The sequence below is a fragment of the Artemia sp. Qi Xiang Cuo genome, chromosome 3 (genome assembly GCF_049724085.1).
Source record: "Artemia sp. Qi Xiang Cuo chromosome 3, ASM4972408v1, whole genome shotgun sequence".
Taxonomy (NCBI): domain Eukaryota; kingdom Metazoa; phylum Arthropoda; class Branchiopoda; order Anostraca; family Artemiidae; genus Artemia; species Artemia sp. Qi Xiang Cuo.
In genome coordinates, this window is record NC_142796.1 from 51,221,244 (window position 1) to 51,247,256 (window position 26,013).

General features: G+C 34.1%; 1 protein-coding gene across 1 annotated transcript in view; it reads left to right on the forward strand.

Annotated features, from left to right (window-relative positions):
* The window catches only part of LOC148954250 (DCN1-like protein 3), a 29,271-nt gene extending 10,131 nt beyond the window's left edge, over window positions 1–19,140 (forward strand). The window contains exon 2 of the mRNA XM_089086110.1: window positions 13,853–19,140. Within this exon, the coding sequence (XP_088942236.1) occupies window positions 13,853–14,613 (761 nt within the window). The 3' untranslated portion in view covers window positions 14,614–19,140. The remainder of the gene's footprint in view (window positions 1–13,852) is intronic.
* Window positions 19,141–26,013: the final 6,873 nt, after the last annotated feature.

Consider the following 26,013-nt stretch of genomic DNA (forward strand, 5'->3'; position numbering starts at 1 on the left):
TTTATTACTTACTTAGAATTGTTTCGTAATTTCTTGAACGAAATATCTTTTTGTTTATACAACAGGTGAATTCAAGAAATAATTTAATTCTTAGTTACAATTTTTTCATAATTTCTTGAAATTAATTTCTACATCGTATATCTAACTCATGAAAACAATAAATAGTTTGTTACTTAATTGGAATTTTGTCATAATTTCTTGAATGAAATGTCTTTTTGTTTATTCAACAAGTGAATTCAAGAAAGAATTTGCTATTACTTACTTACAATTTTGTCATAATTTCTTGAACGAAATTCCCGTATTGTGTATCCCAGAGTTGACTTCAAGAAAGAAATTGTTACTTACTGAGAATTTTTTCATAATTTCTACACATGAGTTGACTTCAAGAAAGAAATTGTTACTTGCTGAGAATTTTTTCATAATTTAATGAATTTTAAAAATGAAATAAAGCAATGTAGAATTTGCATTTCTATCTTGTTGTCTAAAAAAACAAAAAACAAGTCTGGTTGAAAAAGCGGAGTTTTCGTACTGCTCACTTTTTGCAATGGGTAGGAAGCGGTGGGGAATCCCCATTCATTTGGAAAGGTGCCAGGGAAAGGCATGCAAATAGCATGTAGTTTCAAAAAACGTGTTTAATCACGTTTCTTGAATGAAGTATCTGTACTGTATATTCAAGAGGTGAAATCAATAAAGAGATTGTTACTTACCTACAAATACTTTCATAATTTCTTGAATGAAATTTCCGTATTGTGTATCTAAGAGTTGACTTCAAGAAAGAAATTGTTACTTACTGAGAATTTTGTTTACCTACCAGAAAAACCTGTTTGGTACGGGGCCTTGTAGAATTCAATAGATGGTATATACTATAAATATCAGCATCAAGGAGGCACACTTGTGCCTCCTTATTTTTTGGAAAGTTTTTTTTTAATTAATAATACATAAAGCCCATTTTGCTCTTTAATTAGGCATCAATGTGCTGCCTATGATAGTTCAGTAAAAGTATAAATTGTCAATAAACCTTTTTTTAAGAATATGTTGCTCTGTAAGTTGTGGAAGGTCTTTTTTCATTATTTTAGACTTTGTCCAATTATTGAGTGCTCTCCCAAGTATATATGAAAATAACAAGTATTAAAACAAAGATATATCCTAAAAAGATTGATTTGGGGAAATCTCTGCAAGGTACGGAAAAAGCTCCAGAGCTGCAAGTAGCAGAATTTGACAGAATTCCAAAATCTGCCAACATTTTAGCAGCACAAGTTGTGTTTTGACTTCTTTTCTTTGAGCAAAAAGTAATTTTATATGTAAAAATGGTATATTCAGACAAAATCTGCCAACAAATTTGAAAACTCTCAAGTAGTATTGCTACTTTGCTACCCCACTTTTTGCATGTCAGTCTGCTCCCTCAAAAATGTGTCTACAATGCCTTAAAATACCTATTTTTTGAGTGACTGAAAATTATTTTGGAAGTAGTCTGCTTGTATATGTAACACCTTTATCATTAAGCTAAAATTGAAGTATACATTGCATATTTATTGGTGTAGAATTATAATGAATTCGTAAGTTTAAATGTTTCAGATGTCTAGATACTTTTAGTCATTGTAGTTTTTGTACATTCATGTCTGTATGGAAGAGGGGCTTGAAACTCCTACATTAAAAAAAATGGTTTTGATGGGTTCTCAACTGATATGTTCAATTTTGGCCCTTTGTTCATTTTAATAATGTTTAGGTAGAGTAATAGTGATTTAAGTTGGGAACTTGATGTAATGACAGACATTGATATGCCGTAATGAAGTTTTTGGTTGTAGCAGGCACCAGGAACTAGGTAATAGGTGGATGAAAATTCAGAAAAAAAAAGCTAAAAAACAGGGCCCCAAGGACCCAAGGATTTCATTGCCAGTTTCACATTAGCAAAGTTGACCTTTCATGCTGGTTCACTTAAGGTCTGTAAGCCCCTTAAACTGTGTAACAAAAGCCACTTAAGTGTCATATTGTAAGCCAATTACAAAGTTGAAAAGGTTTCAACTTGATATCTGTAATATAAGCACCATAGAAAATTGAGAAGTGCTTTGAATTATTTAAATTGAACATTCTCGAGATAAAACTCATCTAGCGTGACATACCTATGTATGTGCCAGTGAAGGCTACTTTTAAAATTTTGCTCTGTTCACCCACGAAAACAGCCAACAGAGCAGATTCTTCATCACTGCTGGAATCAGACTAAAAAAGACAGAATTCCTTTTCCAGAGCTTTTGTTTGGCAGATAAATTCTTCTTCTTCTTCTATTTAACAGCAGGCGGGATTTTCAGTAAAACTATTTAGCCCTTTTCCTTTTGCTTCACTCTGTGGGCTACAGAGCTACTGGCTTGATTGCCTCATATTTATTAGATATATTCAGATATCTTTCAGCAGATCTTTCGACTCTAGGAGTTCAAATATAAGATGATAGATGTCGATTTCTATGCTCTGTGTGTAGGTATAGTTGGCTAGGCTCTTGGTTGATAGTGGGATTTTGTGGTGTTTGAAGTATTTTAACAGTTTACAAAGCAAGGTATGTTGTGCAGACGTCAGCATATTACATTCATATAGGCAATTGTCAATTGTTTCATTATTCATATTACAATACCTGCAAAGAGGGGACAGGGGAATTGAACCACTTGAATTAGAAAGCTTATATGAGAATGCAAGGAAATTTAATCCATTTGTTCCAGAACGAATTCTATGATAAATTTTAGAAAGATACTTATTGGGAAAGGGGGAAAGGATAGGATTAATCTTATTAAAATTAATATCTGATAGCCTCCATCGGTAAATATCTCTAATTGGGATTGGTCTCCCACTTGGCTGGTCAATATTTATAGCATTTTTTGCTATTTCAACAACCTGATGATTACCACTTATGCCAGAGTGGCTAGGAATGTACTGAAAGTAAGTTTTTATGCCACTTGAAGCAAGATTATCAATAATACTGTGACAATGATAAGTGTCAATGTCCAACTTATATTGAGGAGCTGAGGCCAGCAACTCAAGGCTTGATAAAGAGTCGGAATAGATGATATTATTCGAATTTTCAATCAAAGGTTGGTTTTGCTTAAGGTGTTCTAATGCCACGATTATGGCATTTAACTCAGCAGACATTATAGATAAATTATTAAATAATCTCTCACCCATTGCAATTTTCAGGTGAGGAAGGAAAACACTACTTGCAACTTTCTCATTCATTTTTGACCCATCAACAAATATTTGGAAGTGATTTTTATAAGTAATTGTATTAAGTTCTGCAAATTTTTTCTGGACAAAAGCAATGGGGGTTAAATCTTTATTACATTTTGAAAATTCAGTGTTTATTATTGGCAATGACCAATTCCATGGAGGGTATTGGGGGAAAGTAGGTGCAATAGACTTTGCTAATACAGGGAACTTCTTTTAAATATTGACATACTCATCTGCAATACCTCTATACATGGCTGGATTTCTTAACCAATTATGTAATGTGTGTGAGCTATTTGATTCAATTTTTGTAAGATGTTTTATCAAAAGAAACCTACGTCTCTCACTTATTGTTGTTAATCCACTCTCCATAAGCAGAAACTTGGTGCTTGTGAGTCTCCTAAGACTAAATATGAGACGTATTATATCATTTTGTGTTGTTTCAATTTTTTGCATCTGGGTCTTTGCACATGCACCATAGACAATGATCCCATAGTCAATATGGGGTCTTATATGTGATTTATAAAACTGGAGTAAGGTTTTCTCCTTACAACCCCAAGGTGTGGAAAGAAGTCTTTTTAGTATATTTGCTTTTCTATAACATTTTTTTATTGTGTTTGAAATGTGGAGGTGGAAATTAAGTTTTTGGTCAAGCATGAGACCTAGGTAATTAATATTTTTATCTTCTGGAATAGTTGTTTTATTTAGAGTTAGTTTTGCATTAACATGGTTTCTCTTCATGTGAAATTGGATTATTTTTGACTTGGTGGGTGCAATGGGTAAAGCTGAATGTTAAGAGAATTTTTCAAACTGGAAAATTGACTTTTGCAGATTTGACTGTGCTATCTGAAAGGTGTTGCCAGATGACCATAGCACCAGATCATCAGCATATTGTAGATTCGTGTGGGGTAGGTTCATGTCCCAGAGATATAGGGCAAAAAGGAGGCAACTGAGGACTGCTCCCTGAGGTAGGCCTTTGGATATTGTCTTTTGGGGTGAAGAGGCTGAACCAACACAAACAATGAAACTCCGCACTTCTATGAAGGATTTAATAAAAGATACTAGCTTAGGAGGTACTCCAAGGTTTGCCAGTTTATTTAAAAGGATTTGGTGGTTCACATTGTCATAAGCTCCTTCAAAATCTAGGAAAGCTGCCACTAGGATATTATTTTTTGAGAAAGATTCATTTATTGCATTTGTCTGCAAAATGAAAGCATCTGTTGAGGAGTGGTATTTCCTGAATCCAGTTTGAGTGTGTGGGATCATGTTATTTTTCTCAACAAACCAGAGGAGTCTGTGATAAATCATTTTCTCCATTATTTTCCCCATCACAGGTGTAATCATTATGGGCCTATAAGACTCTGGGTTATCTTTTGGTTTATTTTTCTTTAGGATTGGTAGGAGGGACGAACATTTCCATATATTGGTGAACCTAGAAGATGCACAAGCGTGATTATGACAATTTAGCAGTTCTTGTTTGTATTAAGGTGTGAGATTCTTTATACATGTAGGGTTTATATTGTCATAGCTACTGCTAGTTTTGGACCTAATATGATGTATTGCATTATTCAATTCCTGGATTGAAAATGGATTAGTTATGTACTCGGATCCTGGGCGTGGTTGGTAACTAGGGTTCATAGGAATTGTGGACAGTTTGCTTTGATTATTTGATGTTAGCTTATTAACAAAAAGGTTGCAAATAGGTTAGCCTTTTCATTATCATTGTCATAATGGGTATTATTATGTATAAGCTCATACAGGAGTGGGTTGGGAGAAGTCTTTTTCCCACATATGTAGCTTATGACTTTATGTATAATTGGCTCATTTGTTTCTCTTGAGAGATTATTTGCAAAATTATTCCAGTATTTATATTTAGCATCTATTATAGTCCTTTTTAGATTAGATTCTGCTTGTAATTTTTTTAAATATGTAGTAGGTGTTGGTTTTTTTATGAATTCTGTCCTAGCTGCCTTTTTTATCCTCCATTTATTTAGGCACTCATTTGTCCACCATGCTTTATGAATTTGTTTAGGGAATGTTTTCTTAGGTGTTGTCCTGGGGATAGCATGATTAGCTGTATTTATTAGTAAAGATGTCAACGCTTCAGCATGTGTGTCAACTGTTGTGTTAGAAATGCATGAACTTTGGGTGAAACTTGTAATTTCATCATTTAGCTTATTTTGGAAAATAGACCAATTTGCTTTAGTGTTGATATATTTGGATGTATGAGATAAAGTTTCAGCAGGTTCATAACATATTAGAATTATTTATATAATTAAAGAAATCCTTGGCATCTGTAGTTTGGCCATTAGGACTATAAAAGCTTATTATGTAGGTTTTTAAATTATTCAGCCAAACACTTATACGAATTACATCAACATCATTTTCAAAATCTGGAAAATTGATGCCACAAAATTTTATATTATTATTAACTAATAAAGCTACACCACCTCCTTTTCTCTCTGAAGATCTATCCTTTCTCAGGATAGTATATCCCAGAGACGTAATTTGTTGATTTTGGGTTAAATGAGTTTCCTGGAGGCAAGCAATATTAATAAAATTATTATTCAGGAATGATATTTGTTCATTTAGCTTATTTTCTGTGAGTGATCTTACATTCCATTGGAGCTTTGATAAATGTTGTGTTGTTGATTCATTCTTCATATGACTGCGTATCAATGTTCAGCTTTGTTAAAAGTAAAGCAAGACCTTTTTTTGCTTGAATGAGCTTATCATCTGGGATTTAGATTTTTGCCAATTCTGCACTGATATTTGTTTTCTGTAGTTTATGTATGTTAATTGACTGAACTGCATTACAGTTTAGAATGAATAAGCATATATTTGGGGATTGCATTTTTGGTAGTGCATCCTGTTTGTTGGTTAAGGGATTGATTCCTGGTAGTGATTCTGGTTTGTTTCTTCTTGGGAGGGAGGGCCAGGCTGGCCTCATCTCACCGGACAAGGAGGCTTGTTGGCTTGGTGATTCCTTCTGAAAGGGATTTGAGCTAGGGGGCTTAGAAGATGGTGTTTTATATGGGGTGCTTGATGCATTGGGGGCAATTTACTTGGAGGTGTTGGTTGGTTTCACTACAGGCTTTATTTGGTATTGTTGGGAAGCATTTGCTTCCATTGCTGCAAAGGGGTAGTGGATGGCCTTCTCTGTCGATATTTGGAGTGTTAGAGCTCTTTTTTTTGTATGCAGGGCATAATGATTTATTTGTAGATTCATGGGGGCCTTTGCAATTGATGCATGTAGGCTGAGTGTTGTTGCAAGTTATCAGCTCTTTAGGATGGAAAGATTTACAATTACTACACTCTTGGAGAATTTCATTGCATTTGTTTATCGTGTGTCCCAGTTTGAAACACTTCTGACACTGAATAGGCTTAGGTTTGTATTCCTTGTGTGGTTTGATTTGCCCAAACAGGAATAATTTTTCTGGAATATAAATTTTATCCTTCAGTGGGAATAAGAAGGATCTACTAGTTTTTATGCCATTATAATTAGGTTTTCCAAGTTGAGTAACATCCTCAACTGGTATTATGTTTCCAGCCCTATCTGAAAGCCCTTTATTTAACTCCTGAGTAGATATCTCTGGGGGAACAGTATAAACTCCTATTTTTGTTGGTGATTGTTTTGGGTTCCAATTAGATGCAATAATTGGGGTATTCAGAAGGGATTTACGGTTAATTATTGTATCTGCTGATTTCTGATCTTCTACAGCTATTAGCAGAGATCCATCACGGTTAATGTTAAGAGAGAACATTGATTTTAGCAGTTTAAAAATTGCAACTCTTATTGCAGTGATCATTTTTATTTCAAAGGGGGTAGTGGGAGTAATTTTAATGTAAATTCCTAAGTTTTTGGAGGGAGAATCTTGGGCAGGGAGAGGGGAAATGCTTTTAATTGGGGAGATTTTTTTCCTTTTTTTAGAACTTCTTGAGAGGACCTCTTGAAACCCATTATCATCATTTATGGTTACATTAGCCCCTACACTTATCATTGTCCTATTCTCCGAATTGGACCTATCATTAGAACTTTGAGATAGGGTGCTTGACCAGCCAGGATAGATATCTTTCACTATGACACATTCACTGGAATTTGATTTGGGATCTGGGGGGACTTTTTTTTGGAGGACTTCTAATCATTGCCTATTGGAAAAAGCTTTAAACACAAAAATGAAACTAAAACAAGAAGGGAAAATAGATGATATCAAACCGTCTGCACTATACTATGGGGAGGATAAACACCACAGTATAGCCCTGAGGATGACTTGAGCAGAATTGGTTTAATACAACTGCTGATTAGAAGAGATAATAATCACAAGAAAATATATTTCGATTTTCTTATAAGGTTGCTGTTGGGTGACACCGCAAACAATCTATCGAGTTTTCTTCTTCTTCTTCTATTTAACAGCAGGCGGGCTTTTCAGTATAACTATTTAGCCCTTTTCCTTTTGCTTCACTCTGTGGGCTACAGAGCTACTGGCTTGATTGCCTCATATTTATTAGATATATTCAGATATCTTTCAGCAGATCTTTCGACTCTAGGAGTTCAAATATAAGATGATAGATATCGATTTCTATGCTCTGTGTGCAGGTATAAATGGCTAGGCTCTTGGCTGATAGTGGGATTTTGTGGTGTTTGAAGTATTTTAACAGTTTACAAAGCAAGGTATGTTGTGCAGACGTCAGCATATTACATTCAAATAGGCAATGGTCAATTGTTTCATTATTCATATTACAATGCCTGCAAAGAGGGGACAGGGGAATTGAACCACTTGAATTAGAAAGCTTATATGAGAATGCAAGGAAATTTAGTCCATTTGTTCCAGAACGAATTCTATGATAAATTTTAGAAAGATACTTATTGGGAAAGGGGGAAAGGATAGGATTAATCTTATTAAAATTAATATCTGATAGCCTCCATCGGTAAATATCTCTAATTGGGATTGGTCTCCCACTTGGCTGGTCAATATTTATAGCATTTTTTGCTATTTCATCAACCTGATGATTACCACTTATGCCAGAGTGGCTAGGAATGTACTGAAAGTAAGTTTTTATGCCACTTGAAGCAAGATTATCAATAATACTGAGACAATGATAAGTGTCAATGTCCAACTTATATTGAGGAGCTGAGGCCAGCAACTCAAGGCTTGATAAAGAGTCGGAATAGATGATAATATTATTCGAATTTTCAATCAAAGTTTGGTTTTGCTTAAGGTGTTCTAATGCCATTATTATGGCATTTAACTCAGCAGACATTATAGATAAATTATTAAATAATGTCTCTCCAATTGCAATTTTAAGGTGAGGAAGGAAAACACCACTTGCAACCTTCTCATCCATTTTTGACCCATCAACAAATATTTGGAAGTGATTTTTATAGGCAATTGTATTAAGTTCTGCAAATTTTTTCTGGACAAAAGCAATGGGGGTTTAATCTTTATTCCATTTTGAAAATTCAGTATTTATTATGGGAAATGACCAATTCCATGGAGGGGATTGGGGGAAAGTAGGTGCAATAGACTTTGCATGTACAGGTAACTTCTTTTGAATATTGTCATACTCATCTGCAATACCTCTATACATGGCTTGATTTCTTAAACAATTATGTAATGTGTGTGAGCTATTTGATTCAATTTTTGTAAGATTTTTTATCAAGAGAAAGCTACGTCTCTCCCTTGTTGTTGTTAATCCACTCTCCATAAGCAGAAACTTGGTGCTTGTGGGTTTCCTAAGACCAAATATGAGACGTATTATATCATTTTGTGTTGTTTCAATTTTTTGCATCTGGGTCTTTGCACATGCACCATAGACAATGTCACTTTTCCAGTTTGAAAAATTCTCTCAACATCCAGATTTACCCATTGCACCCACCAAGTCAAAAATAATCCAATTTCACCGGAAGCGAAACCATGTTAATGCAAAACTAACTCTAAATAAAACAACTATTCCAGAAGATAATAATATTAATTACCTAGGTCTCATGCTTGACCAAAATGGTCAATATGGGGTCTTATATGTGATTTATAAAACTGGAGTAAGGTTTTCTCCTTACAACCCCAGGGTGTGGAAAGAAGTCTTTTTAGTATATTTGCTTTTCTATAACATTTTTTTATTGTGTTTGAAATGTGGAGGTGGAAATTAAGTTTTTGGTCAAGCATGAGACCTAGGTAATTAATATTATTATCTTCTGGAATAATTGTTTTATTTAGAGTTAGTTTTGCACTAACATGGTTTCGCTTCCGGTGAAATTGGATTATTTTTGACTTGGTGGGTGCAATGGGTAAATCTAAATGTTGAGAGAATTTTTGAAACTGGAAAAGTGACTTTTGCAAATTTGACAGTGCTATCTGAAAGGTGTTGCCAGATGACCATAGCACCAGATCGTCAGCATATTGTAGATTCGTGTGGGGTAGGTTCATGTCCCAGAGATATAGGGCAAAAAGGAGGCAACTGAGGACTGCTCCCTGAGGTAGGCCTTTGGATATTTTCTTTTGGGGTGAAGAGGCTGAACCAACACAAACAATGAAACTTCGCACTTCTATGAAGGATTTAATAAAGGATACTAGCTTAGGAGGTACTCCAAGGTTTGCAAGTTTATTTAAAAGGATTTGGTGGTTCACATTGTCATAAGCTCCTTCAAAATCTCGGAAAGCTGCCACTAGGATATTATTTTTTGAGAAAGATTCATTTATTGAATTTGTTAGCAAAATGAAAGCATTTGTTGAGGAGTGGTATTTCCTGAATCCAGTTTGAGTGTGTGGGATCATATTATTTTTCTCAACAAACCAGAGGAGTCTGTGATAAATAATTTTCTCCATTATTGTTCCCATCACAGGTGTAATCATTATGGGCCTATAAGACTCAGGGTTATCTTTTGGTTTATTTTTCTTTAGGATTGGTAGGAGGGACGAACATTTCCATATATTGGGGAACCTAGAAGATACCCAAGCGTGATTATAACAATTTAGCAGTTCTTGTTTGTATGAAGGTGTGAGATTCTTTATCCATGTAGGGTGTATATTGTCATAGCTACTGCTAGTTTTGGTCCTAATATGATGTATTGCATTATTCAATTCCTGGATTGAAAATGGATTAGTTATGTATTCGGATCCTGGGCGTGGTTGGCAACTAGGGTTCATAGGAATTGTGGACAGTTTGCTTTGATTATTTGATGTTAGCTTATTAACAAAAAGAGTTGCAAATAGGTTAGCCTTTTCATTATCATTGTCATAATGGGTATTAATATGTATAAGCTCATACAGGAGTGGGTTGGGAGAAGTCTTTTTCCCACATATGTGGCTTATGACTTTATGTATAATTGGCTCATTTGTTTCTCTGAAGAGATTATTTGCAAAATTATTCCAGTATTTATATTTAGCATCTATTATAGTCCTTTTTAGATTAGATTCAGCTTGTAATTTTTTTGAATATATAGTAGGTGTTGGTTTTTTTATGAATTCAGTCTTAGCTGCCTTTTTTATCCTCCATTTATTTAGGTACTTATTTGTAAACCATTCTTTAGGAATTTGTTTAGGGAATGTTTTCTTAGGTGTTGTCCTGGAGATAGCATGATTAGCTGTATTTATTAGTAAAGATGTCAACGCTTCAGCATGTGTGTCAACTGTTGTGTTAGAAATGCATGAACTTTGGGTGAAACTTGTAATTTTATCATTTAGCTTATTTTGGAAAATAGACCAATTTGCTTTAGTGTTGATATATTTGGAGGTATGAGATAAAGTTTCAGCAGGTTCATTTAGAGAGCAAACTATAGCAAAGTGGTTTGTACATAGACTATCAATTTTATTTATGTAAATTTTGTTCAAAAAATTTAAAGACACAATTTGTAGGTCAATTGTGGAGAAATTGCCACTTTTGGGGTTGAAATAAGTATTCAGGTTTGGAGGTGTAGAAACAACTAATTCATTATTATTTGAAGTCATATGCTCAATAAATTTACCAGCTTTATTTGCTGGTTTATTCCCCCACAAAAGGCCGTGGGCATTGAAATCACCACAAATAATGATATTTTTTAACATATTAGAATTATTTATATAATTAAAAAAATCCTTGGCATCTGTAGTTTGGCCATTAGGGTTATAAAAGCTTATTATGTAGGTTTTTAAATTATTCAGCCAAACACTTATACCAATTACATCAACATCATTTTCAAAATCTGGAAAATTGATGCCACCAAATTTTATATTATTATTAACTAATAAAGCTACACCACCTCCTTTTCTCTCTGAAGATCTATCCTTTCTCAGGATAGTATATCCCAGAGACTTAATTTGTTGATTTTGGGTTAAATGAGTTTCCTGGAGGCAAGCAATATTATTTGAATTGTTATTCATAAATGATATTAGTTCATTTAGCTTATTTTCTGTAAGTGATCTTACATTCCATTGGAGTATTGATAAACGTTGTGTTGTTGATTTATTCTTCATATAACTGTGTATCAATGTTCAGCTTTGTTAAGAGTAAAGCAAGATCTTTTTTTGCTTGAATGAGCATATCATCTGGGATGTAGATTTTTGCCAATTCTGCAATAATTTTTGTTTTCTGTAGTTGATGTATGTTCATGGCTTGAACTGCATTACAGTTTAGAATGAATAAGCATATTTTTGGGGATTGCATTTTTGGTTGTGCATCCTGTTTGTTGGTTAAGGGATTGATTCCTGGTAGTGTTTCTGGTTTGTTTCTTCTTGGGAGGGAGGGCCAGGCTGGCCTCATCTCACCGGACAAGGAGGCTTGTTGGCTTGGTGATTCCTTCTGATAGGGAGTTGAGCTAGGGGGCTTAGAAGATGGTGTTTTAGATGGGGGGCTTGATGCCTTGGGGGCATTTGACTTGGGGGTTTTGGTTGGTTTCATTACAGGCTTTATTTGGTATGGTTGGGCAGCATTTGCTTCCATTGCTGCAAAGGGGTATGGGATGGCCTTCTCTGTTGATATTTGGAGTGTTAGAGCTCTTTTCTTGTATGCAGGGCATAATGATTTATTTGTAGATTCATGTGGGCCTTTGCAATTGATGCATGTAGGCTGAGTGTTGTTACAAGTTGTCAGCTCTTTAGGATGGACAGATTTACAATTACTACACTCTTGGAGAATTTCATTGCATTTGTTTGTTGTGTGTCCCAGTTTGAAACACTTCTGACACTGAATAGGCTTAGGTTTGTATTCCTTGTGTGGTTTGATTTGCCCAAATAGGAATAATTTTTCTGGGATATCAATTTTATCCTTCAGTGTGAATAAGAAGGATCTACTAGTTTTTAGGCCATTAGAGTTGGGTTTTCCAAGTTGGGTAACATCCTCGACTGGGATTGTGTTTCCAGCCCTATCTGAAAGGCCTTCTTTTAACTCCTGAGTAGATATCTCTGGGGGAACATTATAAACTACTATTTTTGTTGGTGATTGTTTTGGGTTCCAATTAGATGCAATAATTGGGTTATTCAGAAGGGATTTAAGGTTAATTATTGTATCTGCTGATTTCTGATCTTCTACAGCTATTAGAAGAGATCCATCATGGTTAATGTTAAGAGAGAACATTGATTTCAGCAATTTAAAAATTCCAACTCTTATTGCAGTGATCATTTTTATTTCAAAAGGGGTAGTGGGAGTAATTTTAAGGTAATTTCCTAAGTTTTTGGAGGGAGAATCTTGGGCAGGGAGAGGGGAAATGCTTTTAATTGGGGAAATTTGGCTCCTTGTTTTAGAACTTCTAGATAGGACCTCTTGAAACCCATTATCATCATTTATGGTTACATTAGCCCCTACACTTATCATTGTCCTATTCTCCAAATTGGAGCTATCATTAGAACTTTGAGATAGGGTGCTTGACCAGCCAGGATGAGTATCTTTCACTATGACACTTTCACTGGAATTTGATTTGGGATCTGGGGGGACTTTTTTTTTTGGAGGACTTCTAATCATTGCCTATTGGAAAAAGCTTTAAACACAAAAATAAAACCAAAACAAGAAGGGAAAATAGATGATATCAAACCGTCTGCACTATAATATGGGGAGGATAAACACCAAAGTATAGCCCTGAGGATGACTTGAGCAGAATTGGTTTAGTACAACTGCTGATTAGAAGAGATAATAATCACAAGAAAATATATTTCGATTTTCTTATAAGGTTGCTGTTGCGGAGCCTGAAAACGCGGTTTTCTGATTGCCAGTATTTTAAGTATTATGTTTCTTCTTCTTGTCGGAATCGACAAGAAAAAATAAAACATCTTAATAAAAATATGGTGTAGAGAATATTTCTTCATCTTCTTTTTTGAGAGCTAAGTAATGCATACAAAAGTTTAAATTAAACTGTAATTGGCAGAATTTTAGTGAAAAAGCAATTTACTTGAGCTCTGTAGTATAAGCAATAAAGTTGCAATGTTTGGATTTTTATAGATGGAAAGCATTGTCAAATTTGGATAATTAGTTTTGCTAATCTATTTTCATGGTTTAACATGGCAACAGTGACACAAATGTTTACTGCCCTTTTCTAAGTATGAATAGAAAAATTGTTTTTTCTAAGTAAAAACTTAGAAAACTTATAATTTTAGTATGAATAGACATGATATAGGTCCAGGGGACACAATTTTTTTATATATTGATATTTTTGGTACTATAAATTTTTCATTTCCAGAAACTGGACCAAGAACAGAAGAACATTCACCCTTCCTCACTGATTCTTACACTATCATTCAGCCGTCAAATGATGGTAGAAGCCTCTATGCATATAAAACACCTGTAATTGGTAGAACCAGTATTTGCAGTACAACATCAGATATTGCAAGAAACAACAACAACAGTAGCTTAGATATTGATATCAAGATTCATTCATTATTTGATCACTACAAAGACAATGATGTAGATTCTATCCTTTTAGATGGAATGGAAAAGTTTTGTGTTGATTTAGGATTGCAGCCAGATGATTTTAAAATGTTAGTGCTTGCTTGGAAATTTCGTGCAGATATGATGTGTCAATTCACAAGAAATGAATTTTTTCAAGGCTGTAAAGTTATGAATGCTGATTCCATTGAAGGAATTCTCAACAAAATACCTGATATTGTAGATGAGCTTAATGACCCAGGACAGTTCAAGGACTTCTATAAATTCACTTTTAAGTTCGGTTTAGATAAAAGCATTGGTGAAAAAACATTACCTGTTGACACAGCATCAGCACTGTGGAGACTAGTTTTTAGTAGAGATAAGCCCCCATTTCTTGATAATTGGATTGATTTCTTATTGCTCCATAAACATGTTCGTGGGATACCCAAGGACACATGGATGATGTTTTTAACTTTTTGTAGTACAGTTGATCCAAGTTTGAGTAATTATGATGAATGTGAAGCCTGGCCCAGTGTATTTGATGATTTTGTTGAGGCCATGAAACCGAAAAGCTAATTTATGAATCACAAAATTATTTGATTTCTTTTTTCATGTGAATATTCTTATTGACTGCTAAAATGTGTGTTTTTTTGCTGGAGATTTATTGTGGGTAATGAGAGTAGTTAGAAGAATAGCTGAACATATTCAACATTTTTGTGGGGTGGTTTAAAGTGGCCAAGTATGTGAATGATAGATTGACATGCATGTGAAGTTATTGTATGAAATGCAAGTAGTTAAGTATATTAAAGATGGCCAACATTTTTTGAGGGTGCAAGGGGTCAATTGCCTTCTCCCTAAATTTTGTAAAATGCTTTATTTGAAGATATTTTCGCTTAAAAAAAAAAAAAAAAACACACAATTGTCTCCCCTCCTTAGACTCTGAAAACACCCTTTTTGTAACTTTTTTTTTTAATAAAAAAAAATGCTTAGCGCTCCCACATACATTTCTGCGAATTGAACCCCTCTGGTAGGGGGCTAATTACCTAAGTAAATGAATGATGACATCATGATAGATAGATATATATGTGAATATTGATTTAAGTAAACTGTTTTTAACTAAAAAGAAACCTTTGCCTCATTATGACATTTTTATATACCTAATTGAAGCAAATATTCCATGACACGCTCAAAATCTAAGAATTATCCAAGTGCAGTTCATTTCTAGTTAAAATAAGTTCAGGAGTTTCTTATTCTTCTTTTTGGGGTAGGGGGGGCAAAATAAACTTATTGAGACTTCAATTTATTATTGTAGCTGTCCTAATGTTTGTTGTTTATTCTTTTTTTTTTGAAGGAGAGATTTTGGGCAAGTCGTTGAAATTGTTTAGAAAAAAAAACTCGTTATCAGTTTGTATTCTACTGCATGTTAGCACAAATCATGTACTTTCTTATTTACAAACTCTTAGCAATGAGATCCATGTCCAAATGAACTTATAATTATCTGTAGCAATGGTAGTGGTAACCGTAAAAAAGGCTTAGGGCTAACTAAACCTTTTAGGTTTAGACTCTGCAAAACCACAGTTTCTTATAACACCATCAACGCTAAAAATTTGTAGGCCAAGTTTGTGCTGCACTTTCAGTCCTTTCTCCTTGGGGAAAACCCCTTTGACAGTTTTGTTTGGACTTTGTAACTGCAAGACTCAGAGTCTTGCAACACTAACTACACTCAAGAACTGTTGGCTGAGTTTTAGCATTGGGTGTGAGTTTTCCCTGCAGTTCTTGTAGGTCTTTTCTCCTTAGAAAAAAAAACCTTGCGTAGTTCTGGAAGACCCAGTGTCTTGCTGCACTAAACACACTCATTATCATTAGACTGTGTTTTAGCTACAGGTTTCGCTGGTCTGTTTTCCTTAGATAAAACCCTTCTGGTGGTTTTGTTCTGACTTGAGACTTCTTCCTTGTGTGAATTGTCATAGCCTTGTTTACACTTATTCTTGGGCTGCTTTAAGGGCAAAACGAATAAGAAAATATTTATTGTGTTGTTCATACAACCTCTCAATCATTCTCAGTAATGGTGGCAACTCTGAAAAGGTTTGGAGCCGGTTTATTGCAGCACCAGCCACACTCAGAATCTAGCCAGAGCCAACCACAGAAGTACTTCAAAGGATCCCACATTACCATGAGATTATTTTATAGAGTATTTACTTTGCTTAATAACAGATTATGTAGTCCAGATTAAGCTAGTACGGGACCTTAAACAGGGGTTCCTTAGCTAAGAGAGATAACTTCTAATGAGAACACTGGATCCCAAATGTAAGATAAAATATGACAGGAGTGGAGGAGAAATCAATGATGAAGGTATTACCTTAAGGAAAGCATAGTGTATTTTTATCTAAAAATGCTTACTTTTGCACAATGCTGCAAAAATTCTATAAGCAACGCATTTCTTTTGCATCACCGCCACCTATTGAGTGCATGTAAATAATGCATTTAGAGCACCAAAAATAGAATTAGTTGCAAAAGTAATATTCACCATTGTTTGTAAATGATTTGTGCCATCAAAAGGAAAAATCTAAAACCATTTAATGTTTTAATCACTCTCATGCTAGAATTATTAGATTTTCTCGTGTAGAAATTGTCAGCTGATGTGAACACTCATCCACTTATGCTAATCCTTGGCAAAATTCTGTGTCTTATATGTCTTATATGCACAGGGTCTCTATGTCTTGAATAAAGGTAACTAAGCACTGGTTACTTTATATAACCAGATATCCAGGCCTATCATAATTGAGTAACAAGTTAACATACAATTAATTACAATAGTTTGCCACAAAAGAATTTATAACTGTTTTAGCTTTTATTTGTCTTATATTTAGATTGTTATATTTTTTTTTTGGGGGGGGGGTGGGCTTGTCAGCTAGTTTGAACACCTGTGGAGTTCGGGTCTAGCCCATGTATTTATATCCTCATAGGGCCTCCAAGTCTCAAATAAAGGGCAATCAACACATGTGTCTTTATGTAATAAGATACCCAGGTCTCAAGCTCAAAAGGTGTGTATCTTTTGGCCACTGGTTTCTAATCTGTATGAAAGCTTCTTTGGATCCAACTTTGGTAGGAGGGATTTATTTCCTACTTTCCTTATGTTTACATGAGTATATCAAATTTCTGTCATAATTTATAACAACTGATCAGTTAATTAATAACAATATTTTCTGCAACAAAAAATATATAACCATTTCAGCTTTTATTCAGTCTTATATTTAAATTACTAAATTGTCTTGTGTGTAGCTTGACACACCACATATGCAATACCAAGGCTAATCTTCTGTACACCAATGTGCTCTTTGCTCACACTGGCTCTTTGTCTCAAATAAGGGACAACACAGATCTATTACAACTGAGTCACCAAAATAGAATTTCAAAGTGTTTTATTCATTTTACACGAAAAAATACGATTAAATCGATAATTAATAACAATATTATGTCGACAAAAAAATGCAACCGTTTCAGCTTACATTCAGTCTTATATTAAAATTGTTTTTTTGTCTTGTATGTAGCCTGACACACTGCATATGCAACACCAAAGCTAACCCTTTGCACACAGGGGCTCTTTGCAGAGCCGTTCCTAGTGTTGGTGGTGTCCAGGGAAAAATTAATTATTGTGTTTCCCTCCTGACTCAAATGTAAGCCAAATCAATATTTTAATCATTTTAAAAGAAAAAAAATGTTTGAAACTTGATTAATGTGGGAAATGTTCTAGTCTATAGTACACCTGCTCTGCAATCATTTATATAATTTTTGTCAGATGGGATGAGTTTGAAAATATTCAGCTACTTCATTTTTTTTGTGTAATATATTGTTTCTCCTTTATTTTTCTGGTTTGGTTGAAGTTTAGCATGCAATTGAATGATCAATGGTATAATTGAATTAGGGGCAATAACTTGGGTGTACTTGCAAGAACAAGCTATCCAAGTTTATTATGTTTTGGTCACCTAAGTGGAAATTTTTAAATGTTTTAATCATTATTCTAAGACACCCCTGGTTGAAAGCCAAATCAAAGAGTACGGGTAACTTCTAAGAGTAGAACCTGGCGCTTGTGCTGGCAAAAACAAGCCATCTAGCGTTTGGCGTTTGGCGAAGCTTTGTAATCGTTTTCTCTCAGGAACTGAGATGATACGTTTAATGGTATACTTGCTTTACCAACTACACAAATTAATTAATTATTCTTATTATTGCACTTAAAAATTCTAAGTGTTGCCAAACGCTAGATGGTGTGGAGAGTTTTGTCGACACTAGCGCCAATTCTCACTTGTAAGTTACCCATACTCTTTGAGTCGAATAATATAGAAGATTACTTGCCTATAGGACACAAATTCTGTATATAACCGAATGCTTCTATAAAATGAATTAGCAAATGTTCAGCTATTTCGTCATTTTCATTTATATACTTTTTCTCTGCTTTTTTTTTAATTTGCTTGAAGCTTAGTATGTGCAAATGATAGGATCTCACGATTTTTGTATTTATTTTATGCAGTCTCTGTGATACTTTTATTTTCTCTTTTTTACTTAGAAAGTTGCTTTTTTGGAATGTTGTCAATGATTTTATTCTTTATTAAAATTCTGAGTCTTTTTTTAAAATTTCGAGATGATAGATGGATATAGCCAGTTAGGGCCCCAGACATTGGTGGACATGGGTATAACTAGAGAGTCAGTTGTCCCTGCCTACGAATCAAGAATTAATAAAATGTATAGAAAAATAGAAGTTTCTTTGAAAAGGGGGTAAAATAAAATTTTTCCAACGTCCCAAAACCACCCTGAGTAATACTGAGGCTAAATAGAATGTTTGCTGTTTCAGAAAGCATGCTATTATTATTGTTAATGTTTAATTATTACTAATGACATTCATATTATTGATGTTAAAATTATTATTAATATGCTGTATGTTATTATTGTTGACCCCGCTGCTTAACTTTGACCCATTTCGCCTTGGGGTAGCGATGCTGATTTTGTATTTCCAAGGTTTCCAAGGTTCCAAGGTTTTTAGAATTTAGCTTGTGTTTTTAGTTTAATTTTGCTTATGTATCAGCATTTGTCGATTTTTTCTGCACATTCTTTGGTATTAAAATCATTTTTACTGTAATTTGTTCAAGGTCTAACCATATTTTGCAATTGTGGGTGTTTTGCAGATTATAAGTCTTTTCCTTTTTCTTTTTCTACAATCAACAAAACCCTAGAAAGGACTCCTTTCTCACTAAAATATGATATTTCGTCAGTTTTTTTACTTAACCCCTCTCACTTCAAACTCTTAAGTGGGGATTTGCAAAAGTATCCCTGTGATACTGATGATGTATCCTTTCACCTTTATTTTCGTTTTCTACGATCTTAATAACCCCATAGAAGACATCCCTTTCTATGCATTATCACGAAGCGAAATATATCATATTTGCCTTTAATGTGCAAAGGAGAGGGCAAAAATCTAAAAGGTGTATTTCGTAATAAAACATGGAAATTGATGTCTTCTGTCAGGGCATTGAGGTTGTAGAAAACGAAAATGAAGGTAAAAAGGGTCCATCACCAGTATCACAGGGATAATTTTGCAAATCCCCCCTTAGAGTTTGAAGTGAGAGGGATTAAACACTTTACTTGTCCACCCCTCGTAACCTTTTGAAATGCTATGTCCCAAGAAGGTTATTTTTTTCAAGAGAAGTTATGGATTGTTCCGAAAATTCGGTTCTAAAATTTGCTCTTTATGGTTAAAACTAACCTTGTACCGTTATCTACTTAATACTGTTGCTGCCAAAAATTCATTAGGGATAGGTTTGTGGTTTAATCTGTTGACACTAAACTAAATAACAACGCTTGCCGGACAGGGAGGAAACTTGATAGATGCTTAGATAGGCAGATAAAATTCAATCACTCCACAAAGAAAAAATTACACATAAGCAAACTGCACAATTCCTTAATGGCAGATCTTGTCAATGACCTAAAATTTCTTCGGGTGAAGTCTGCTTGATCGTACTATAATCAAACTTCAAGCGAATCCAGGCATTTTCGTGTGGAAATAAGGTGAGGTTTGGAAGTTGGTTTACCTCTGAAACCCATTCACATTTTAATTCAATAAAAAAATTCGAAAAGCCATGGTAAAAAAATTTCTAGTTCTTAACTGAAATTCTACAAATAGAGTAATGTTGAACAAAAGAAAAAATCCAGTTGATTTTGGTTTTGCGCTTTGTCGTTATTTCCTTCTCTAAGGAGTATGGATAACTTAGAAGAGTGAAAACTGATGCTTGACTTTAACAAAATACCAGCGCCATCTAGCATTTGACGTTCCTTGGCCTTTTCTAAGGTAATTATTTGGCAAAATTAGTGTAATTGCCGCAATTGGTGTAGTAACAAGTGTTTTTTTTTTTTTTTGCACTAGTACCAGTTTTCACTCGTACTCTGTGCCCTACTCTTCAAAATCGGCAACTAAAATTAGAATTTGTGGAGTAGACTATTTAATTTTCTGTAAAACAACTGTGGTGTTAAGCCACAAGAGGCTCCCAATACACTAGTTACGCTTTCCTCCTTAGTCTCATTATATTTCATTCTCTGATTTTATGAATTTTCAAAAACCCTATTGGGCTTTGAACAGGGGTGCAGTTAAGGAGGAGAGACCTCCCCCCTCCAAAGTTCCAAGGTTTTTAGAATTTAGCTTGTGTTCTTAGTTTAATTTTGCTTATGTATCAGCATTTGTCGATTTTTTCTGCACATTCTTTATACCCCCCCCCCCCTACTCAAAATCCAAGCTATGCTCCTGGTTTTGAATAATTTACTGTTATTTTGTTTATAGGGCAAAAATTTTGTTTTGTCCCATCTTTTTCTGTGCCGGTGAATTTTTAGAAAGCTGCGTACAATGATGGTCTGTGGCCAGTTTAGGTGGTTTTTGGTTGTTCTCGAGACAGGGTTTAGAGTGGGTGATCTAAAAGGGGTTATATACACGAAGTCTTAGAGATAGACTATTTGAAGTTATTCTGGCAAGCTTTCATATGTCTGAGCCGTATTTATACTATCAAGTAGAATTTTTCATTTCAGCAGACAAGAACCAGTTTTAAACTTAATTAAGAATAAAATGTAGAAGTGTTTTGCGTGTGTGAAGGTTCCCTTGAAGTAGGAAAAAACAAGAGATCTAAAAAATGAAAAAATTCACGAAGGACCGAAAGTGTTGTAATTTACTGTCGCTAGTCGAGACCAACGGCTACGCGGCGAGCTTTTATATATTGATTTCCATTGTCACTTGTCTTCTGTCCAAGCCAGTTACCCAGTAAAGCAACAGGTTGACTTCAATAATCCTCCACTTTGCGCATTTTCATGTAACCTTTAGCCTAGCTGTTTGTGTCTCGCAATATTTTTTTCAAGAGATTCATTGTTTTACGAGGAATCCAATAATTTAAAGGATGTGCAAGATGTTCTTTAACAGCTTCATTGGGGTCTAAAAAGTACATTTGGCCATTTGAATGTGGTTCAAAATTGCCTTCAGAGTTTTGTGATGGATGTGCTGCGAAATTGGTATGTGATAAATTCGTCCAGCTACTTTGAAGCTGAAAATGTTGCAATCATTGATCGGTTCAATCATCGCTTACGTTGAATGAAGCTAAAGTAAAATATATGTTCAAGTTTTGTATTTGTTTTTGGAAATCTTTAGAGAGCAAGTGATGTCTTATAACAAGGGCGCCGGCAGAAAATTTTCCAGGGGGGGGGGGCAGATACCAGAATAGCGGAGATTGGAGGAGAAATGAATTTTCTGTTAAAATTCAATAATTTTAATTCACAAATTCTGGTATCTTGACTAAATTCCCGTTCAGGTTTAATCTAAAAGTTATGTTTCATTATTATGAAAGAAAAGCAAGCACGATTCCTAATAGGATACAACCAATCGAATAGACACAGGATGATCCTTTAGACTTAAGCAAAATTAGAATCTGACCCCTTAACTAAGATTACATTTTAAAAATTAAGGACAAAAATCAAAAAAATTAAACTTACGTTTTTAGCTTGACAAAATATGAGCAAAAACCAATGCCAAAATGACTGCTCGTAGGGATGACCTATATTGAGTTAATCTAAGAATTGAATTAAATTCTGAATTGATTCTGAACAAGTTTCATAGCAGTTCTTAAAGACAAAACAAAAATAAGACATTATTTGTCTTTGATTAGTTGTTACTCTTCTGTTTTCTTCCTACTCTGGTCTGAATTCCAGGGGGCCATGACCCCCTTTGCTCCCCCCCCCCCTGCCGGCGCCCATGTCCTATAACAGGCCAAACCAATTCATTTGGAAATTGTAGTGATGACAGTGCAGTTCGACCAAGCAGTCGAACCGATTTGGCCCAATCGCCTTTTATCCAGCCCTGCTACCATTGCTAGGCCAATATTATCAGACTCAAAGACAACTAGAATCAAAGAAACGGTTTCTACCTGTAAAATCACCTTCCAAAGATAAAATTATCTTTCTAAAGTAAAGGTATGTAATTAAATGTCTAAGATGGAGCAAATCAGGTTTTTCTTCTTTTTTTCACAGCAAAGCGTGGAGTAAAACATATGTACATAATAAAGTGGAAACAATCCCTTACTAAAATAAATGTCTTACAAAAAAATTCCATAGTTTTAAACCAACTTTTAAATAAGTTTAAAATGTAATGAACTTAACTTTTAAAGTGCAAAAAGTCTAAAGTACAAAAGCTAAATCCATAATAAAAAACCAACAAAGAGAAAACTCTCAATGAAAAAAAAAACAAAAAAAAAAAAAACGAGACTGCGGCCAGTGGAGAGAAAAGACAAATGCAAAACAACGCGGATATTTCGCCTATATCACAAACAAGGCGTCTTCAGCACGAAAGACAGAAGAAGAACAAGATAAAATAAAACAAGTTAAAACTAAAAAAACAATAAAACCACCACAAAAAAAAAAAATATATATATATATATACAATTGGCGCAAATTGATCCACGTAGGGAAAAGATGTTATTATGGATTTACTTTAGTGAGAACACCAGAGCAACTGAGGAAAAATAAAAAAAAAATGGAAATTATTTTAACTATTCTGTTGCGAAATAATCCTTTTATTGGCTGTTATTGAAGCAATTCGTTTTGGTCTAGCAGGTAAAACAGTCCCCTGGTGATTATTTATAATCTTAATTCCCTTATTGACTGTTGATTCTCTCTTTAGAAGATTATCATAAATTGGGTCAATATTTAAACGACCTGTGTCCATATTTATTGAAAGGTTAGCAAAAATATGTTTTTTAATTTCAATGGCTTCTCTTGCCCATTGTGTATACCACTTATCATTTGAAATAGCTAAGGCCTCATCAAATTTTACAAAGTGATCTGGTTGAAACCAAATATGTTCAGCTAAAGCTGAAACAAAAGTTTCCGGAGCCTTGCTTAATTGTAGGGTTTTTTCTATTGAATTTTGGTGTTCAATAAAACTTTTAGCAAATTGTTGGTGAGTCCTACCAATATTGAACTTCCCTCAAGAACACAGAATTTTATACACCCCAGTTACCAAATTTACCCAGGTTAAATCCTTACCAGAACTAAATAAATTACCCATTGGCCTCAACGATTGGAAACATGTATCAATACCTAATTTACGCAAAATCCGTGAAAGCTTCTCCCTCAAACCAGGTATATATGGCAATAAAATGAAACTTTTTGATACATTTAAATCTAAAGACTGAGACGCCCCAATAATCCTAATATCTTGTTTAACACGTCTATTTCCAATTATTTTGTCAATAAACTTAATTGGGTAATTATTACAAAAAAAAATATCCCTCAAGTATAACTATTCTGAATCCAGAAATTCCTGGGAACAAATTCTAAAGGCTCTATCCACTAGTGAAATAACAACCCCCTGTTTCACCGACATAGGGTGGCAAGAATGAAAATTCAAATACCTATCATTGTGGATAGGTTTTCTGTAAATCGAGAAAAGTAAATGGAGATCCCTTTTAATTAATAAAATATCCAGAAAAGGTTATCCATACAAACTATTTACAATAATGAAATAAGCACACAAAATAGTGCGTCTAATTTGAAGGACAAACTAAATGAGTAACACTCTAGAAAGAAAAGAAAAAAGATTCACAAAGGAAATAGTTTTTGAAGATCAGAGCTCTGACGCCTGGGGAATAAGCTCCAATTTGTAAATAACGAAGTTTAAGAAGACAACGAACTTGAAGAAGAAGCAGAAAATGATGATTATTTCAAATGTAATATAAAAAGATGGGATATTATGACAAGATACTGTGAAGTTTTCAGCGAAACTACAAATAAATTAATTAGTTTAAAGGTCAATTTTTGTGAATGAATTTTCAATTAACTCCAGACTGCATTTTTAAATCAGGTCATTTTACTGAAAACACTAGTTACCAAATGATCCCAACGCAACTAGGAAACATACGTATAGGGTACATGTCTGTACACAAGGATACTCCGTCCGGAAACTGAATTGGAGAACATTTTTTAGAGAAATCTCAACCAAGCAAACGGGAATGAAAATCATTGGGTTTTTTCTTTAGCCTGACCCCCCCCCCCCAAAAAAAAAAGCATAGACCGTGTTAGCCAATGACAGAGTAACTGAATCCGCCTTTTTCCTCTTTCTTTTCAGAGGCAGTTCAATATAAATACTTATACAGAGGTGAATCGTAAAAAAAAAAAAATTAAAGTACCTGTTATAAACTTTTACCTAGCGATTTATGAGCAAAACTTGAATATTTATCAATCACTTCATTCCAGAGACTTTTCTTCACTGGTTGACATATCTGAGCATCTGTACTTTTGCATATTTAATGGAGACAAGTAAAAAAGATAATGAAGGAAACGACTTTATAGAACATGGTATTCTAAAATAAGCTCAAATAAAACAAAGGAGAATATATTATAAGTAATGGTCATCCATTTTTCAAGATCTAGGTTTGCATTATTTATCAAGGCTCTCCCTCGCGCTTATAAAAATGGACTAATCCAGATTCATCGCGCACCATGCAACGTAGAAAAACCATAAGATCGTTGAACTGAGGTCACAATTCCGATTTCCTGAACCAATGCCTAGGAAAACAAGCAACAAATCTGTTATCACTACTTATCACCACATTTTTGACAAATTCAACAAGGAGACGAGGTTTTGACCTAGAACAAGCGGTTTTGTAGGTTCTTAGAAATCTATTAAAAATAATAAAAAAAGAAATACTATACATTTAATGATTGTATTTGCAAAAGTATAATAGTTAATAATATTAATTAGAAAAAATTGAAACTTTAATTATGTGACTAGAGTAGGCTTCTACCGAGCCTAACACCTATAAGAAGTATCCCATGATCTTTCTCGCATGATTCTGCATTTTGAAGAAAGATTATTGTATCCTTTTGGGGAGTAATTTATTTTTTATGATATGTAGGATGTTACCAATGATCTTTCATTAAATCTGGAACTAATTGACGACTTATTACCTTCTGCACAAAACTGTGAATTTGAGGAAGTGCTACTCACAGAATCCAGCAGTTTTGGTCGGTTAGAAAAGACAGAGGTAAGCCAAAAAAAAAAAAAATTGTAGTTCTGAATGTACAAGCCTTGTTGCAAATGAATCATTTTACTATTTTTAAATTTTAATACATTAAATAAATAAATGAATTTCAAAATGATATGAATTAGTCTAATCCTTCATACCATTTTATCTTTTCTTATGAAAGCATTCATGATTCAAGTAATTTAATGTAATATTAGAAATTGAAATAAAGAATTATTTTGTTTCCGAACTGAATTGCCTAATTTTTTACATAAGTTACGTGTTGTTTTAGAGAGTTCAAATTAAACATTGTTTTTGCCAATTCACTCGTTATAATTCCTGATTTGCATAATGTTTCAAATATACAAAATTTTTAAAACAAGGCGCTTCAAAAAAAAATTATCTCTTGCCGTCGACTCTTGAAAGGATA